This window comes from Anas platyrhynchos, chromosome 14 (assembly GCF_047663525.1).
Source record: "Anas platyrhynchos isolate ZD024472 breed Pekin duck chromosome 14, IASCAAS_PekinDuck_T2T, whole genome shotgun sequence".
NCBI classification, from domain to species: Eukaryota; Metazoa; Chordata; class Aves; order Anseriformes; family Anatidae; genus Anas; species Anas platyrhynchos.
The window spans coordinates 4,574,413-4,592,726 of record NC_092600.1 but is presented as its reverse complement, the minus strand read 5'-3'; the positions used below and the strand labels follow the sequence as shown (position 1 = coordinate 4,592,726).

The 18,314-nt window shown below is 51.7% G+C and overlaps 2 protein-coding genes and 2 long non-coding RNA genes across 6 annotated transcripts in view; 3 read left to right on the top strand and 1 right to left on the bottom strand.

Moving 5' to 3' along the window:
• Positions 1-10,677, top strand: part of LOC106019840 (uncharacterized) — a 40,051-nt gene extending 29,374 nt beyond the window's left edge. The window contains exons 1-4 of one of the 3 annotated variants that reach the window (XR_002406096.4): positions 1,880-2,361; positions 6,182-6,326; positions 6,649-7,186; positions 8,303-10,677. This is a non-coding gene — a long non-coding RNA (uncharacterized lncRNA). Of the gene's footprint in view, positions 1-1,879; positions 2,362-6,181; positions 6,327-6,648; positions 7,187-8,302 lie in introns of those variants that run through there. The other 2 variants (XR_011803451.1, XR_011803450.1) reach the window with 2 other exon arrangements.
• On the bottom strand, positions 4,150-8,548 carry WNT8A (Wnt family member 8A). The gene is made up of 6 exons (XM_005028659.6): positions 8,418-8,548; positions 8,298-8,331; positions 7,949-8,087; positions 6,925-7,050; positions 6,622-6,764; positions 4,150-5,607 (listed from the first exon to the last, which is right to left on the bottom strand). Exons 1-6 carry the CDS (start codon positions 8,486-8,488, stop codon positions 5,047-5,049), a joined length of 1,074 nt encoding a protein of 357 aa, XP_005028716.3. The 5' UTR covers positions 8,489-8,548; the 3' UTR covers positions 4,150-5,046.
• A 1,133-nt stretch (positions 10,678-11,810) lies between the features above and the next one.
• LOC110354310 (uncharacterized) lies at positions 11,811-15,229 on the top strand. The gene is made up of 3 exons (XR_002406098.4): positions 11,811-12,576; positions 13,199-13,272; positions 14,484-15,229. It is a non-coding gene; the product is annotated as an uncharacterized lncRNA (long non-coding RNA).
• A 2,683-nt stretch (positions 15,230-17,912) lies between these two features.
• FAM13B (family with sequence similarity 13 member B) overlaps positions 17,913-18,314 on the top strand; it is a 59,481-nt gene continuing 59,079 nt past the window's right edge. Inside the window, exon 1 of the mRNA XM_072023561.1 lies at positions 17,913-18,041. The gene's annotated coding sequence lies outside the window, so the exon portion shown is untranslated. The remainder of the gene's footprint in view (positions 18,042-18,314) is intronic.

The following is an 18,314-nucleotide window of genomic DNA, read 5'->3' as shown; positions in this document are numbered from 1 at the left end:
GCTTTCCATAGGCATCTTTCCCCCTGGATTATAAACCTTCCCGGGAGATTTACGTGCCAGCCAGGCCTCCTAAATGAGAGTGCAGCACAAACTTGTGGTGAACCTGGAGCTGTCCTCTCCACTCAGGGAGAGCAGATGAAACACCTCCCTGCAGACAGTTATTGTAGGTGTTCTCCCCAGCTGAGAAATGTTTGGGAAACACTTGTAATGCTTTTTCTCAGGTGTTGCAGAGAGGATTTGTTTTGTAAATAGCAAAGCTGTTAATTGCCTTGACTTTAATAAGACTGAGCTGAAAAGGTGTTAACAAGTTTCTGTTGGGCTGTGCTGGCTATGAGCCACTGCACAGGGCTTCCAAGTGGGAAGGTGGCAAAGTTGCTGTGAAAGTGCCTCTGCTCTGCAGAGAGGAACAGTATTAAGCACCGGTTTAGCCAAAGACCCAGGGTAATGTGATTTTTAACTTGAATTGCCAGGCAGTTCTGTTTCAGTGGGTTCATTTTCTGTCTCATGATGTGGACTGCTGTGTCCTCACTGCAGCACCGCTATGAAGGATGGGCAGGAGATGCTGTGGAGGGTGGGCTTCTGCCCCTGCTTCTCCCAGGCACTGCTGAAATGAAGCTCCTGTGTGCAGGGTGGGAAGCACAGGTGCTTAGCAGCTTTGAAAATCAAGCTGGGGAGGTTTAGGGATCTAACTTTAAGCACCTCACTTTAAAAAGTGTTGCTTAAGGTCGGAATTGGTTTTAAAGTCACTAACTGCTCACAAAAACCTACTCTATGCACTCCGACAAGCCAGACACCCAAATTCCCTATCTTTCCTTGAAAACCCCTGTTAATAAATCCTGCAGAAGGCATCGCACAGATGCTTTTTCATCCTCCTCTATGGGAATGGCATTAGCAGGGGCTAACCAGGGGCTGATTAAGGCCCTTTAACTTTGTCATGCTAAGGGTTGGTTTTGCAAGTCGAAAAGGACCTGTGACTTGTTTTTCAAGACTTTAGGGAATTGCTGGCACTCGCTGGTTTCACTGCACCAGCTGCAGCGTGACCGGGAATCTACGCTGCATATGAAAAGGTCACTTACCCTGTTGAAGAGAGGAGAATCTAACACTTGTCAGCTTGAGTGATGGAGACGCAGCTTTGAGAGCCATAATATTCATGTCAGAGAATTGCCAAGCCCATGCGGAAGTGTTAAAAGATGGATGGCCCGGGGATGTACTCCTGACACTTTAATACGGGGGGAGGATACAGCCCAAACATCTCATACAGAATTATAATCCATGAAAGGGCACTGGCAGCATGATTTAAAGGTAATCCACTCGGCAAAGAGTGTAACAGCTGAGGCGAAGCAGGCCTGGACAGAGGAGGGCTGCTGTGAGCAGTGGCTGGGCTGCACAATTGGGGCTGTGGTGGGGCTCAGCGGGAGGAGAGCATCGTGCAGCTGGGCTGGGAGCCCGCAGGGTGTGAGAAGAGCTCGGCCGAAGCACAGCCACCTCCTAGGCACTTCGCAAAGACCACCTACACAAGCAGTTTGTCAGTGCGTGGCCTTCCTGGCTCCGTTTCCCTCCCATGCTTGTCGATATATCAAGCAGATGCTGTCCCGTTCCCCTGCAGTCAGCAGTGAAGCGTTTTGTGAATTAAATAAACTTGATTTTCACGTGGTGAACACACACAGCAAGAGCAGAGACTTCAGGCCAAGGCAGCTTCTGTCCTGAGTGTTCCTTAGCAAGCAGGTTACCCTTGCTGGGGCTGCTCCAGCACTGTCCAAGCAGTTTAGGCCACAAAAGTGGCAAAAGTGTCCCCTTTGGGTGACACCCCATGATACCCCATGCCACAATCCAAGGAGCCTTTGCCCTCAAAGGGGAGAGGCAGAGGTGACAGCCCTTTGGGGACAGGCATCAGGATTTTGTTTTGAGTTCATGTGGCATCTGCTGCACCTGGTTCAGATTAAGATTTTTACTTGTTCATTTTAATTAGGATCATTATTACATCTGTGGGATGGCAGTCAGATTCCTCATCAAGGGTTTATAAAGCCAGGTCAGCCTTTTTTTTTCAAGCATGAAGTGATTTACAGGTGGTTGGGATTAGTGTCCCAAATTTGAGCTGACTTCAGGTAATCAAGAGTAAATACATTCAGGTTTAAAGACATCATCGGTCCCTTCAACTGCTCTTTGCTTGTGGTTAGAGAGCAAGTCTTTGCAAGCCAGCAGATGATGGGACTTTGATTTCCTGTGTGTCATTATTTATTTTGAAAACTGATACGCAGAATTTTGCTGTTCCAGTAAAGCCTCTGCTGAGGTGGTGAAATCAGCCTGGATCGTGCCCTGCCAGCGGCCTGGGGTTTCTTACCCTGTGCCCCCATGCATGTGGTGAGTGTGTGGTTTCCGAAAATGAGTAATGGTGCTCAGGGGTACAGTGACTCCCTGACAGCATGTGATGGATTAGGATGATCCTGAATTTCTATTGTTTTGTAGTGAATGTAGTGAGAATTGATGACTACTGTATCCAAGCAACAAGGGGAGGAAGAGAGAGCTTCAGCTTCCCAAGGACTGTGATATCTCTGTCAAGGTGCAGCTCTAAGGCATAGTGCTGTCTTTTGTCTGTGTTGATGCTCAGTATTAGTTCAGCAAGCTATAGAAAGAATGGAAACTGATATCATGAGGTGGTACTTAACTTTCCCCCAAGTCCTCCTCAATTTGCATGTGGTCTTTGGCTTTTGCATAAAATATGCTTGTTGCCTTGGACAGTCCGGATGCCAGAAATATAAATGGGTTAAAAAGGCCATTAGACAAATTCAGGGAAGGAGACTTCGTCTCCAACATCTAAATACAGCACAGCAGAGCTGAGAGCCACCTCAGCAAGACACTGGCTCCGGGCTGGGGGAAGCGGGGAGAGCAGCTCGTGGGGAGCCCTCATCCCCCAGGCTTGGCCTGGGCAATTTATTAACCCTGATCCTGCCGTGCAGTAAGGCAGTTCCTATATTTTACCAGTTCCCCTGGTGAAATAACATCTTCCTGCCCCTGGGCACCCACGGCAGTGCTGTGCTGTGCCCACTGCAGCCCCATGGGGCCTGGGGCCGCTTCTCCAAAATGGAGCCCGCACTGCTCTGCGGGTAGGCCGGACCGCGGGCACAGTGAAGGAAAGGGGCTTTGTTTGCTGGTTTTTGTCACTTCTAGTTCAGCCTAAATGTTGTGGAGGGGGTTGCAAATAAATACTGTTGTGGCAACAGTGACAAAAAATTATTTATTTATTGTTAGCTTTGGTCATGTGGCCTGTTATGGAAGTTTTGGAAGCAGCTACTCTGAGGGCAGCACAGAAGGGCCCTTGCTTGATGGCAGGCTGCTGTAGCCCTTCCCTCTTTAAATAAATCATCTGCTGGAAAAAACAAATGCATGTGGGAGGGTTCTGCTTCCCAACGTGTGCATTTTACACCTTGAGCTTCCTGCCGTGGCTCACGCGTGTGTTGGCGGCTGCGTTTGCACTGGAAGCCATTGGGATGTCAGCACACATTGGGATGTCGGCACACATCGGCATCAAAGCCCTGGTGTGGGTGTAACATGCCGGCAGGGCTGCCTCCCCCCGTGGTTACACCAAGACCCCAGGGTGAAAGCCGTGAGGGAAGCAGGACCCATTGGGAGTGGCAGCAGCCCCCTCCTGCCCTCCCCACCGCCGCACCCGAGCAGCAGGGAGCCAGCAGACGCATTCGCAGCTGTCCCCAAGTTTTCTCTCCTGTCCCGAGTTCAAAGGGCTCCTCTCGTGCCTGGCAGATTTGTGCAGCAAGTGCTGATGCTTTCCACATCAAAGCAGGGCAGCCTCGCGTCGTCTGGGGGACTGAGGCCGCAGACAAACTAAAGAGGCTTCAGGAGGTTCAAAATGGGCTCAGGCGGGTGCGACCCTGCATGCTCAGCACTTGGAAAAGGTTAGATATTGCAGCGATAGGTCTTAAAGCAAACCCTCTGGGGATTTAAGGCTGGGGCCAAGTTTCACTGAGGTCTGGGAAGGAAAAGGCTTCTCGCTGACTTCAGTGACTTTGGGATTAATGATGGGAAATGTTGGAAGTGCTGGGCTTTGCATGGAAATGGGCGGTTTTACACCTGGAGTTGTGCTGCTAGGAAGCCTGAAAGGAAAAAGCCAGTTGTTTTCATGATGGTGTTTATTGCAAAATACAGTCCAAAATCTAACTCTTTTGGGATGCCTTCAAAATATACGGAGAAAACAGATTGTGCTAAGCAATAATACAACTTAATTAAGAAACAGTATTAGGCATAAAGAATTCTGAATTCTTATCTGCTATTATATAAAAAAAATAATAAAGGAATTTTAAACTGCTTAATTTCATCTGGTACAAATACATGAAGCTACTGTCCATTCGGGGCAGGGGTTTTGGTACCAAATCACAGAAGTTCCAAAAAAAAAAAAAAAGTTAAAAAGAAAAAACTGTAAACACTGTCTGTAAACCTATTAAAGTCCTCAAAAAGTTGCAGCTGTTCTAATAGAAATCACAATGCTGCAAAAATCCCTCTCACATCAGAAAGTGCATAAGTTTTCCACCAGGAGTATTTATAAGCATGACCTGTGAAGGAACACCATGGGGGCCCTGGGCTGCAATGCCTGTGGCAGTGACAGAGCTGCCCAGTGGGACCAGTTCAGGCTGCAGTGCCCGTCCCACCCTTGTTTACCGCTGCTGGTCTGGGCTGACTACTGCCAGCAGTGCAATGAGCTGAAGCCACCGAAAAAGTGAAAGTCTTCCCTCCATCAGATACGCAAAGTGACTCCCGAAAAGAAAGAAGCTCTTAGTAAATACTGAGGAGAAACCATGAAACCAGAAGGACCGTGGTCCCTCAGCGCCCGCGCCTTGTGCTTCGTGATCTCACAGCATTAATTCAGAGAAGGCCCAGTCTCACTGTCCGTTCGGACCTCCAAACCCCCTTTAGATCCCTGCAGTGCCCTGGGGAAGGCTCCTTCCCAACCTGAGCTACGGTGATGGCCACAAAAGGTGAAGAAACCCAAAGGTCCACCTCGTGAGCCCGGGCACGGCATTGTCGGGCCTTCCTCTATCTCTTGTGGCCCTTGTTTTTCCGCTTGATGTGGTTGGTGGCGGCAGCATCGCGGCGGGCACAGTAGTGCTTGGCCACCAGCTGCCGGCACTGCTCGCAGCGCACCGTGCAGCACCAGTGGAACTTGCAGTTGCAGCTGCTGACCACCTCTGTCCTCCTCTCCTCCACTTTGAGGCCACACTCGGTGCAGAGCCGCCGGCAGCTCCTCTTCTCCCACTGCGAGAGGTTCTTGCCGGTCTGCAGGCACTCGCGGCCCTCAGTGCCGTGGTGGCCCAGGCTGGCGTTCCTCGTGCAGTAGTCAGGGGAGTCCTCCAAGAAGACGAGCTCTGTGGCGTGGACGTGGTGGAAGGTCTCTGCCGTGGCCCCGCGGCTGTCGGCGCTGTTGCCAGCTCTCATCCTCCTCTTGTCCATCTCCAGCTTGTGGGCTTGGTCGTATTTCATCTTGAGGTAGTTCCCAATCTCTCGGAACTCAGCGAGCTGGAGCCAGCACGTCTGGATGCTGCAGCTGCCCGACACCCCGTGGCACTTGCAGGCTCGCTTCATCGTAGCTTTCACAGCCTGGGTAGAAAAGGTGAAGAAGTTAGAAGCAGTGGATCATTGCCATTTACATTTCAAAACTGGGATACATGGTGCTTCTGCTTCAGGGGCAGTGGGTCAAATGTGACTCGTGCTGGACAGGACTTCAGGTCCTTCCAAGGCATGAACTCATGCCTTTATTTCAGTTCCAGGCAAACATCTGTCTGTCCTTGTCACTAATTAAAGGACGGAGATAACGAGTGGGCACAAACTATTGTCCCCAGCCCTTCCAGGAGCTGTTTCTCCAGGCCAGGATTAAGGTGTGCGTGCAGGGTCATGCCCTTCTGGCGCGTCCCGGTCTGCGGCTCACCTCTCTCATCGGCGTATCGACCCATCACCTCGCACAGAGATCTCATTCAAAATGTGTGAAACAGCGCTGCGGCGTAATGACACCAAACCTCTACACATCTCCTCCAGGCCAAGCACTTCACAGATATTATCTACCCATCTCCCTCTGGTATTTATAAGGTCCCAATCACTGGTATCTCTGTGAGATTACGCCTCGACACACCCTATGAGATAGGTATGTTAAATGTTGCCGTCCTTGTTTTTACAGACAAGGAGGTTTGGCCAGAGCCGGCAGCCTCTGTGGGCCGGGTACTACGCTCTTCCTCACACCTGGCTTCCCCTGCTGAGTTTCTTGGAAGTGCCCATTGCAGGAATGTGGGGTGGTTCTTGTGTTGTGCTACAGACCAGAGGATGTGAGTATAAATCTGGCATATTGCTGAATAAGCGGTGTTCATGGTTAATGGCGCTGCACAAAGCTGCAGATGCTGGAACTGAATCTTACTGCAGTTCCTCATGTTCAGGTTTATGGTCAGATTCTAGCTGTGGCTTTTTTCCCCCAGGCAAATAGCACAGTGCCTAGACTGGCACAGACAGGGAGGGGGACCTGAGCAGTCTACAAGGCTCTGTTGTTGTTTCTAGTATAGATATTGTTTTTATTATTATTATTACTGCTACTAATGCTATTATTATTTTTAATATTTGACTTACAAGTCTCCCAACTTCATTGTTGTGCAGGTTGATCAGGGCGCGGGTGTCATGTCCTGTTTCCAAAGCATCCACAAAGAGCTTGGAAATCCTCTCCCCGAACTCCACGTTGTCGCTGCAGCCTCCCCAGACCCAGCCGCGGCCACCTGCAAGGCAGATGTGCGGTAAGAACAGAACCACCCTGACGGAGTGAATCCTGCCCCAGGACTCGCACTGAGCTGAGGGCTGGGATGATGCCAGCCCGTCTTGTTGCCAGCTCAGAGGGGCTGGAGCCCAGCCGTGGCAGGCAGCACACCGGCAGCTCACCGACGCGCCCGTTCCTGGAGTCGTCGCAGCCGCAGCTCTCGAAGTCGCCCATGCTGCAGTTCCTGGTCAGGGTGTACATGACGCCGGCGGAGCTGATGGCGTGCACGAAGGACGTCTCTCTGGTAGCTGGGGGAGAGGAGAAAAAAGCTGTCACATGCAAACGTACGCACTGGTCCTGGTTTATTGGGAAGGGAGCTCTCTTGTGAAACCTTCAGCGTTGCAAAGGTGCAAGAAGAGAATAACAAAACAGTTTGTGCAAAAGGTAAGGTGCTACAGAAATTAAATGCTCATGACTGGAATCTCTTCCGGCTTCAGCATCAATAGTTTCAGCAATTTGGCACAATATTCTGCAGGTGTCTGTGCATGGGACAGAGTTTCTTGGCAACAGTAGGATGGCACAATAGTGCCCCAATCCTGCTCTCACCAAGGTTGCTGATCCCTCACGTCACCTGGCACTTGGTTTGTCCCTGCCATTTTCTGCTCGGGGGGTTTGTGCCTGCTTTGGTCTCACCTGCTGGGGAAAATTACAGTTCATCTTAAATCATCTGGTGGTTGAACCTGTGCTAATAGCAGTCTGGACCCATGCTTCTATTTTAGTTTCTTTTCTGGCTCTCCTAACAGAGTCAAATAGCTTCTTTCCAGTGGCATTTCTATGCTGGCTGAAGTAGATAGCATTCAAATATATCCACAACTTTCTCTTGGGCGGTTTCTTAGCACTCGCCCCTGATTCCTCCCTTCATCTCTCCTCCCCCCCATACGAAACTCAGGTGCCTCTAGCACTGTGCTCCCTGAGATGCGGCACAAAAGCAGCAGGAGCGAGCCCACGGACCAGCACTGCAGAAAAGGCTCTCCCTTAGCACGGATAAAGATCATAGAGAAAATATTAGCATCATTTGTGAGACCAATTAATGCAGATGGAGAAAAGCCAGCCTGGTATCTGAGGGACAGAAAACCTCCCCATCGGCTGGCTGCTCTCTTCAGAGCACCCCCCGTCTCCTGTCGGAGGCACCCTGTGGGCACTCACCGCTGCGCAGGCGGTTGTGCGTTGAGAGCTGCAGCGCGCTCTCGGGGCAGTTCCAGCGCTCCCACCCGAACTGGAACTTGCACTCCTCCATCCCGCTCTGCGCGCCCGCCGCCACGCTGCTGGAGTATGTCAGGTACGCCTGCATGGGAAAGCGTGGGTGAGATCCTCAGCACTTCATCTTTTATCCATGAAAACAGAGCCAGAAGGGTTGTGGGTCCTTTTCCTTGTTACTCAACCCGGTTTGGAGCCGATACGCTCTGGGAGCTCTGGTTCTTTAGAAAAGCAATATTTCCCATTTGCAAAACAAAATGGCTTTACTTAAATTGCTGATAGTGACTGTGTTAATTACCTTAGGTCCTGTCATCAGAAAGTTGTTCACAGACCTGAAACGAAGAGAAGGAAACAAGTCGCATGATTTAACACAGGCTCAAGAGCATCCCCCAGGAATGCCCCTTCTGCTGAATCCTACCATGCTGCTGCGTTGAAAATGACACCGCAGATGCCCACAATGGAGAGGATGAGGAAGGTGGTGCTGCTCATGGCTGTCAAAGCCCAGGAGTTGGATCCCTCTGGCTGATCCGCAGCTCCCACGCCGCAGGTCTCTGGGCAGGGCCGCCTCGCCTCACCGAGTCCCAACGTATCTCGAGATATTCGGGTCCAGGAAAGCTGCAGGAACCTACAACCCTGATATTTATAAGGTGAAGTTCTGAATAGTCAAAACCCCCCATTCATTTGCTACCCAATGACTTAATGTGGTAAAAAAGCTCCTGCGCCAATGGGTGACAAGGAAACGCCTAATGTTGCACTTCAAAAGGCAGAGCGGTGTCACCGGGAGCTGTGATGATGTGAGGAGAGCAAACTTCCCTAACAATGGGCGACTTTTAACTCCACTCCACACCAGCGCCATCCCTTTCTCTCTGCCCCAAGTGCACTTGCCTTCTCCCTTTCACACCCCGCTTGCGAGCAGAGGCCGGGCCCCTGCGTGCCCAGCAATAACAAACCCGTGCATTTCTATGGTTCCCCTGCCAGCCGCCTGCTCCCTACCAGGAGAGCTCCCCGAGGAGTTTTAGCAGCACTCCTCTACAGATCCACCGGGGGTAGACCTCCCAGGTCTTCTCGATTTGACGAGATTCGTTTAACGGCGATTTTTTTCCCCCCTCCTCGCCTCCTTAGGATGAAAGCTTCTGTATTTCCATCCTGATAACAACAGCGTGCACGGCGCAGGAGTGTTTGGAAATCTCTCTAATTTACGCGGCTGCAGCTTGGGAACACTGTGTGAATCACTTATGTGGTTTGCTCCATGCTTCAACGCTGTAATTAGGGGAACAGTTTTCCGGGGGTAGCAATTTCCCTGCAGTGAGGTCTGCCCCGGCAGCGGCCGGGCTCTGGCTGGCTCCGCGCACATGAGCACTGCTGAGAGCCGAGCGAGGGCCTCGGCCCCTCTGCTTCATACCCCTGCGCTTGGGAGGGGAAAATCCTTATCAGAGGAAACCCCAAAAAGCCTCTCTTATGGTCATCCATGTGTTATATGTCAATATTACTTATCAATGGTTATGGTCATGCATAATCGTTGTGGTACATCCTTTAGGCTGTAAGGGAGCAGAAGCGAGGCTTTGTTCCTGGAAACTTCTCGTTTTGTTTTCCTGGGGCTGCGCAGGGCTCGTCCTTGTCCCACTGCTCTCGTTATCCCATCGAGACGGTGACATCTGGTCTCCTGCTGCTAATAGCTGTAACTGCAAGGTGAGGCACTGAGGGCCTGCAGCCTGGACGTTTCAGCAGCTTGGATTGTACCACACACTGCTGTGCTGGCCGGGGGCAGAGGAGCCAGCAGGAATAAAGACTTATGCCACAAACGTGATTGCAAAGTGCTCTGTGGGCTGCCGCGAAATGCGTGCGAGCACGGTGAGCAGCTGCATGGTTTTCCACATCCTGGCTCTGGGTGCCCGAGGCCCTGCACACACACAGCCTCGGCTCCATCCCATCAGCTCTGTGACATTTCTGACCTCGGGGAGCACAGGGACCCCCCCCGCCCTGCTCCCCGTGTCGGTCAGTGGGCGAGAGGAACCTCCCCGGCCAGCCCACGCAGAAGGGAAACCTGGAGTCAGCGCGGCAAAGCCACAAACAACTGTTTGCAGTCAGAGGATTAAAAATGCAGATCGGTTCAGAAGCAGGGATGCAAAATACCTTCCAAGTGAGCACCACGCTGGTGTACTCCTGCCAGCACGGCAAAACCCTCTGTGAGTCAGCATTTTAATCATTACCATCCTGAGCAGATCCTGCTTGTTAGAGCTGTCAAAGGACAATTACTGGGAATGAAGTGTTTCCCATGTATCAGTGAGGTTCATTGATTAAAGCCCATGCATATGACTTGGAAATCTGCTGTGCATTTTCTCTGTGCATGCATGTCATTTTGGGGTTTGTGTCTGGCTGTCCCCGGGGGCATATTGGTGGTTGTGTTTTATTTTTTTTTTTCTGTCTGAGAGAGCTCGTACAGCTGAACAATTTTGGCGTGTCTGTTATGTCAGTTCACACATGATCCTCCTATCGCACGCCAGAAAAATAACAGCTTCCCTGGGCGTGAAGCGCGGCTGCGAGCAGTCACTGCAATTGGCAGGATCACACAGTTATTTGCCTAGGCTATTAAAAATGTCTTTTCCAATTAAAGTCATAGGAATCTTAAAAGTCCCTTGTAACGTTGTCACTTACACTAGTTGTCAGCAGGCAGAGCTGTGCTGGGACGAGCCTTCCTGCTCTGGGGGACTTGTTTGTGTTCCCAGCTCGGTCCCAGGGTGCAGGAGCTGCTCAGGCACCAATGTCAGCGTGGATGTGTGTCCAGCCCGCGCTGACGGATGGGACTGGGGTGGTCACCTCGCTGCAGGAATTTCCCACAATCCAGACCTTATGTTAAAGCAGACTTTGTTCTTGCTGTGTTGATAATTTTTCCATTTATAGAGTGCTTCATTCAATGTCCTTGTAGTAAGAGAGATTAAATGTAGCAGTCTCTGCTTTGGGTAAACTGAGGCACAGAGACCATCGTGCATGAAACCTGGCAGTAAATGGCAGAGCTGTACTGGCTGTAGCTATTCGGATGCTGATTTCAGTGTTTTGCTCCTTAAATTGCAGCGTGGTGCTGGCTCTTCCAACACCCATGGGACAAGCCTGTGAGTCGCAGCCCTGCTCATCGAGCCCTAGTGCTCATCTGTAAAACACCAAAGGAGCTTTCCTTTGGCTTTCCCACTCCCTAGAAACTTACTTTTGGTTTGGTTTTGGGTTAGGAAAACAAAACTGAAAGCAAAAAATCTCCTGAATTTACCTGGTTATGCAGAAAATGTAGGGCCAGGCGTTCTGGCAGCCCCGAGCCGCAGGCTTCAGTGGCACCGGCGGAGGCTGCGCTGGCTCCGCGCTGTTGCAAACAACTGAGCAGGGAACGCTGTTTGGGAAACGGTGTCCTGGATGTCCGCCAGAGCCCCTTGGCTTTACTGATCAAATGTTGATGCTTTGTTTCTTATTTTCTTGCTACGCGACCAAACAGCCAGTGATTTTCATGGGATGATTGGAGTCCTAAAATATTTTGGTATCTGCCCTAAGTCAAGAGGCTTTAATAGTGCATATGCAAACCCCTACACCCATAAAACCCTATTCACTTCAGAATATGGCATTTAGGGGAAGGCAGGCACAAGATAAATCAGTCTATACAAGTGCTGCATGCAGAAACCCAAGCAAACAGGAATGATGGTCTGTGTGGGGGTCACAAATGCGGGGAGTGAGCACCACCAGCACAGAAAACAAGAAAATAAAGCATAGACTACTTGCTAAATTGCCCTGGGCAGGTGATACATTCAGAGCCCTAGCGTCAAATCCTGCATTGCTGGCTTCGTTACAATAAAATCCACCTGGGTAATTAGGAAGACACCCCCTCGTCAGCAATGTCGGAGGCAGTTGCATTTTATTGTGCTCTCCCTGGGAAGCTGCCTGAGCCCCCATGGGTGATGCCATACCCTTGCATTGTACACAGGCAGCCTCTCAGCCGGGGGGACGTTTCACTTTGCTTTAAAATAATCTGTCACAGAGCAGTGTGCAAGCCCCTGCTATGCTCAGCCCTCGTTTTTCAGTCTTCCCAACGCCAAAGTTTCCCATATCGGAGAAAATAGGTTCCTGCCTGCTTTGTCTGCTGTGGTTCCCAGCAGCAGGAACAGCCCGCAGGACCCGAGCCCCGGACCTGCCAGTGCTGGTGGGAGTTTTGCCTGTATAACGAATGTGCTTTGATTAATGAATGTTAATTGAAGATCAGGTGAAACTGAAATCAGCTTTTATGCCACACCTATCCCACGGGCTTAGTCCTCTTGATTCCTATTATGGCACATAATTAGAGGTGGCCTAATGTTCACTGAAAACAAGGTTACACAGTCCAACAGTGCAGCATTAGGGTCTGCCTTATTAGTGACCCTCGAAAATTAACTTGAGTAGCTCCCGTCTCCTGCCTCCATGCAGCAGCTTGTGCCCACTTGGTTATACCACTGCAACCAGCTCTGCTTTTTGACTTTTAATCCTGATTCCAACACAGCCTCATGCACAGCGTGATGGGGCAAGCAGTGAAATTCATCAGGGGAGCCACGAGCAACTCCAAGGTAAGGAAGGAAACACCTCCTGGAACATAATAGACCATTGGGATGCCAAATGCCAAGACCACAGGAGGCCTGAGGTTGCACAGTTTGTACTTTATTTCTTTTAATTTCAGGAACTTAAAAAAAAAAAAAAGTTTTGGAAAGCAAATTCTGATTTTTCCAGCCACAACCTGTCTGGGAGCATGGACGCTTCCCCATGAGGGTTGAAGACATTTTCTCCAAGGTGATACTGGAAGGGCATATCCCTTGCACCCTCAGGAACGCAAGGCACCGAGCTCAGCCCATGTGGGCTGGCTGGTTTTGGGGATATATCCGAGGCTGGGATATATTTGGGATAGATATGAGGCTGCAACCTCTGCCCAAATTGGCCAGGAGGGGTGGAAGGTGCGGGTGAGCTGCACCCTGCCATGGTGTGAGCTCATTTGAGACAGAGACATCAGCCCAGGAGGAGGCCGGGACATTGCTCCTGGCAAGAACAAGGCTATTTCACTTGCAAGCAGATAAAGGGCACTTCTTCCCCTTCCTTCCCCCTGTTTTTGCATTGTATGTTTTAAAGCTGTCCTTTTCCCTTTTCCGCTACCTCCTCACCTTAATGACTTTGCTGTCCTCTCTCACCCATTCCCAGGCTCCCAAAGGCAGCTCCCTCTCCCACCCAGCACAGGGCAATAGGCAGACGAGCCTGCAGGCTCAAACGTCTGGGTAAGAGCCCTGCCGTGTCACCCCACCGGCACTGTGCACAGAAATCCTTCTCTCCACCCAAAATCTCCCACTGCCTCCAGCAGTGTGAAGCTGTTCCTCCCTCAGCAGCCACCCTTAGGGAAGGGCTGTTGAGGGCTGTTTGTCTGTCCTCCTGGAGCTGGATGGGTTACTAAATCCTGGTGGCTGCTCTGTGCCTCTGTCTCAGCAGCGTCCTAAGAGGAGGCAAATTTTGGACAATGAGCTTTGTCCTGCCATTGCTTGAGCTGCCATGAAAATTAGGATAGAATAAAACACCGAGGTTTCCATCAACCTTCAGGTCTCTGTGACTCTTGAGAGGACTCAGCCTTCTGATTCACCCTTGTGAGGCTGGGCAGCGCCGTGACCTTGTCAGCCTCACCTCACCTTTAGGTGTGCCCTTCAAAGCCCACGGGGCTGTTTACACAGCAGCATGATAAAGTAGGGCCGAGAGTCTTGTTTTTCTCTCCCTCTTTAGAGGAAGTGTCATGCAAAGCGGTGTTAGTGCAGCAGCTAGGTTACTGCCTGGGTATCTCTCATCCTGGAAATGCGGCACCTCAGCAGGGAAACGCCTGTCCCGGAAGAGATTGGGCACTTGATAGGAAGGAAAATTATCGCCTCTTTCTTCATCATTCCCATTCAAACTCAAGCGAAATTAACGGATTAATAACCTCGCTTGCATGGTGCTCCCCATCCTTTCACAGCATGAGTCTTTGCACTGTCCCTTAGCGGCTGTGGCTCTGTCACTTTTGCCCCCCACATTCTTGGTGTCCTGGGGAAAAACCTGAGCCCAAATGTCTGTAATTTTTACCTGTGATGGTGCTGGGCATTACCTTGCATTTCTGACAGTGAGTGTGGGAGGTTTTGAGCATCACAGAAGGGAATAGTGATATGAACTATGGGTATTTCCTTAAAATTCACCTCTATTTCCATTGCAGCCCTGCTTTGGACAGAATAGAGCCTAAGTAAACAAGACTGAAACTTCTTTTGGGGGAGCCTGGGCCGGAGAGCAACATGAAAAGAGATTTGGGTCTTGCTGAGAAAAGCAAAGCGAGAAGCAAACTTGCTTCAGGCACCTGCTTTCCTAGAAGGTGTCAGGGATTTGGGTTGCTTGTGGGCTCGCTTGCTCCCTTTGCTGTCAGCTGCTCTTCTCCCCCACCCTGAGGACGCTCTTCATGTCCTGCGCCTTCTTGCAGGTGTCCAGCTGCGGATCTCCATCCCCTAAGGAGCAGTGCATTGGCATCATATTCACATATACACTTCAATCAGCCCACAGATGAAGCCAGTGCCACACATTTATTAACATTTGAGGTGGGAGGAGATGTTTCCAGCGTTACCAGAGCACAGAGCGAGGCGACAGCTTGGGGCAAGCTCTCTGGCTTCACCGACCCGGCGTGAAGCCCTCCCTGTTCGGTTCCATGTGGGCCCAGAGGCTCACAGGGAAGCTGTTAGGGCCCTCTGGGGGCTGGCTCTGTCCCTGTGCCACCCTGAGGAAAGATTTGGGACCACTTTTTCCTGCGGCTGGGCCGGGCGGGGCCCCCTCAGGCCGGTGCCGCGGCTCCCCCTGGGGGCGGCCCCGCTCCGCGCAGCTTGAGGCAGGGCCGCGCTGGGCCTCGGGGGATAGATACGATTTTTATTTATTTTTTGCCGTTTTGGGGAGCTGGAGGGAGCTGCCTCGCTCCTTGTTCACCCGTGGTGAAACCAAAGCGTGAGGAGGTGGCCAGGCTCGCTCGTGGCTGCAGTGCTGGCTCCCAAAGCAGCCGGCCTGGCTCGAAGCCCTCACCGGGCAAACGGGGCTGGCAGCACCCGGTGCTGCCAGGGCTCTGGGTGCTCGTGGGTCCGACCACAACCTTGAAAAATTGGGGTTTGCACAAAAGCCAGCACCCAGGCCAGCTGCCTCTTGGCAGCACTGAGCCCCCTGCCCTCTTCTGCAGGCCCCAGGCCCTGGGTACACACAGCACCAGGGCACAGGAGAAGGTCTCGAACTTCTCGAGCCCAGTAATGACACCGGGGAAAGGTTCCCGGCCCTGCTGCAATCGCTGTTTCAATTCCTACTTTGCCGAGGAGTGAACAGCACCAGGGCTTAATCTCGAGGCTCAATAAATCACCTTTCCGACAGGTCTGAGCGCGGCACCGCCACCGCCTCCCTGTGAACTCGGTGCTCACTGGGGCAGAGACCAAAGTCACCGACGGGTGTTGCCGCTTGGCACCTTCACCCTGGCGTCACAAACAGCTGCCCTACTGTTTGAGCAGGGCTCCGGGATTAATGTTTGAGGTTAAGCTTTTTTTTATTTCCTTCTTGGCACTGAATGCTTCAGACACAAAGGTTGCAAGAGCAGGGAAGTTGAAGCTTTACCAGCACTCGGGGCAGCTGGAGCTGGGGTCAGCACCCTGAGGGGCTGAGGCTTGCCTCAAGGCAGACACAGCCCACTGCTATCTGCACGGGGTACAGCCAGGCTGGTGCCCTCACGTTTCCAAGTCCCTGGCTATTTTTGAAACACATTAGAAGAGAAATACAATTAAACGGGAGCCCTGGGCACACGTGACGTGCTTGGGCTATTAAAGCAGCACAAGAGGAACGATGATTTTCCTCCGGGTGAGCTGGTGGCAGGCGGCCCAGCGCAGGTGGGGAGGGAGCGCTGAGCCCCAGGGTGCCTGGGCAGGCCCACGTTAACCACACGGGCACAGCAAATCCCCACCCACACACACTGTCAGCACTGCCCTCCAGGGAAATGAGAAGCTCTGAAGCCCTCCAGAAAGCAAGCACATCCCTTCACCACCTGGTCAGCACTAGGTGGCTGCAGCTTTTCTACATCATTTTCATGTCACTTTAGCTGCCCTCATCTCACTCTGGAGATTTCTTCATTGCTAATCCAAAAGCACGATAAGGATCCCGTCATATGTTTCTTTAACACTTCGAGGTGGCACTTCCAGTGCTAGTAGGATGGGGGGAACCAGCTGCAGTCAGGCGTGACCTGGGGTGGCTCCCAGTTGGGCACAGAAAAAGAAAAACCCAATTCTTCCTACTGAGGAGGAGAATTATTTCCAGCATCACGAGAAAACAAAGCAGACCAAGAGGGATTATTTTCCCCAAACAAGATGCTGTTTGAAAACACCCACTTGGAGTCACACATATTTTTATTTTTCCCTCCCTGATTGTTGCAACTTGCCAAATCCAAAAATTTTGATACTGAGTTGGCCTCTGAATTTGTGAGACCAGCCTCAAATTCCTGAGATTGTTGGTTTGTTTTGAAATTCCCATTCCTTTTGTTTGTTGCCTACTGCTGGAGCCCTGAAAGACCCCGTTTTCATGGCTGTGTGACCAAAGGGACTGGGAACACCCATTTGCTCCCCACTTTGTCCTCTTTTTTTTTTTTTTCCTGATCTCCATCAATCAAAGGAATTCTGGAGCAGGGCCTTGATGAAAACACGCAGCATCGGAAGATTTGCAGTTTATTGTAGGAGTTGTCAGGAGCTGCTGTCAGCACAGTGTACAAGATGTGCACCAAGAACCGTCCCCAGCAACTGTTCCTTCCCAAGCGATCTCCTCTGAAACGACAGCAGGCACACGGAGCAGCCCTTGCCGGCACAGAGCCCCAGCGAGAGGAGACATCAGCCCGCTGTCAGTTTGAGCGGTGTCAGGTTTGGTGGAGAGAAACACCCCCACACACACTCATACCTGCGCCCACAGACCCTGGATCGGGCCCAAGCACGGTGCCCTGGGTCAGGGCCGCACGCGGGGGAAGGCAGCGGCTCTGTTCCCGTCCTTGCTGCGGAGGAGGCTCCCAGCTTGGCACCGGCAGGTTAGTGCTTTCTAAAAGGCCGTTGTTTTCGGCCTGTGGTTTTGGAAAAAAAACAGTGGGAGAGCTGGGCAGAGGCACGAGACCTGCCCTTGCTGTTTGTGGCTGGGATTTCGGCTGCCTCGGGCACCCCCACGCCTGTGCTCAGCTCCCCCATCTCTTTCCACACAGCTGCAGCTTAGTGTCAGAGTCCTCCTTCCTCACAGCTCCCCTGTTTTCCTCTCCCATGTTCTTCTCATAGCAGGAAAGGTCTCTGGCAGGTCAGGAGCACCACCAGCAACAGACCAGAGATACACAGGGATGTTTTCCCAAAGCCCTGGCTTCTCAAGCCTTGGCCTTTAATGGGCATCATGCCACGAGATGCCTCAGCCACCATGGAGCTAATGCCTGAAATAAGAGAGAGCCTCCAAACATAACTTGGAAAAAAAACACGTGTTTTGGGACTGGGGCCGTGACACCTGAGCCAGGGTTAGCTGGCTTCCTGAGCGGCTTCTAGGTGAGCTCAAGCCGAAACTCAACAGGTTCAGGGGCTGTGCTCCCTGCCTCCCCCTGTTATCAAACACCTGCCTAACGAGCCTTGTTAAATCAAATAACTTCTGTGTAATAACAACAGGAATACGGATTTCCTCCACTCAGCTGGGGCTGTGTGGAGCAATTAGCAGTGACTCACAGGGGAAAGGGGACAAGGCTGGCTTTATGGCAATGCCAAGAAAGCTTCCATTTGTCCGCATGTAATGGTTTCTTTGCTGTGTTGGGGTTAGCATGTAAGGTGTTTTTTCCTTTAGAGGAGCATCTCGTTATGTAAAGCATGCAAACTGCAAAGGGCTGTGGCTAATTAGCCCAAAACCTTAAATTTCCCACCTGGAGCTGGTAGAGCTTGCTGGGGAAGGTGGCCTGGGTCAGCTCTCACCATGATGGCTGGGGAAGGTCCTTGTGCTGGAGCCGGTGCTGTTGGTGAGTTTTGGGGGTGGGCAGTGGGGGCTGGGAGTGGTTTGTCCCCCAGAAGGTGCTTCCTAGGTGTGCTTGGGGTGGTAGCTTGCTAGCAGGAACAGGCACTCCTGCAGGAGAAGGGCTGCAATGATCAAAATTCACCCTCCTGGCCTCGCAGCTTCCTGGTTTGTGCCCTCTGCCTGCCCTGCAGATGGGTGCTGTGACACTGTTTGATTAAGGTAACAGCGAGCCAGACCTCACCCTGGGTTTTGCAGGTTTTAATTTCATGAGCCAGCC

Bases quoted from the DNA above. Each gene is read 5' to 3' on its own strand.
- WNT8A (XM_005028659.6), bottom strand. From the start codon at position 8,488: ATGAGCAGCACCACCTTCCTCATCCTCTCCATTGTGGGCATCTGCGGT. The intron at 8,088-8,297 runs GTAATTAACACA...TTTCCCATGCAG, and splicing joins TTCTGATGACAGGACCTAAG to GCGTACCTGACATACTCCAG. The intron at 6,765-6,924 runs GTGAGCTGCCGG...TCTGCCTTGCAG, and splicing joins CTCCAGGAACGGGCGCGTCG to GTGGCCGCGGCTGGGTCTGG.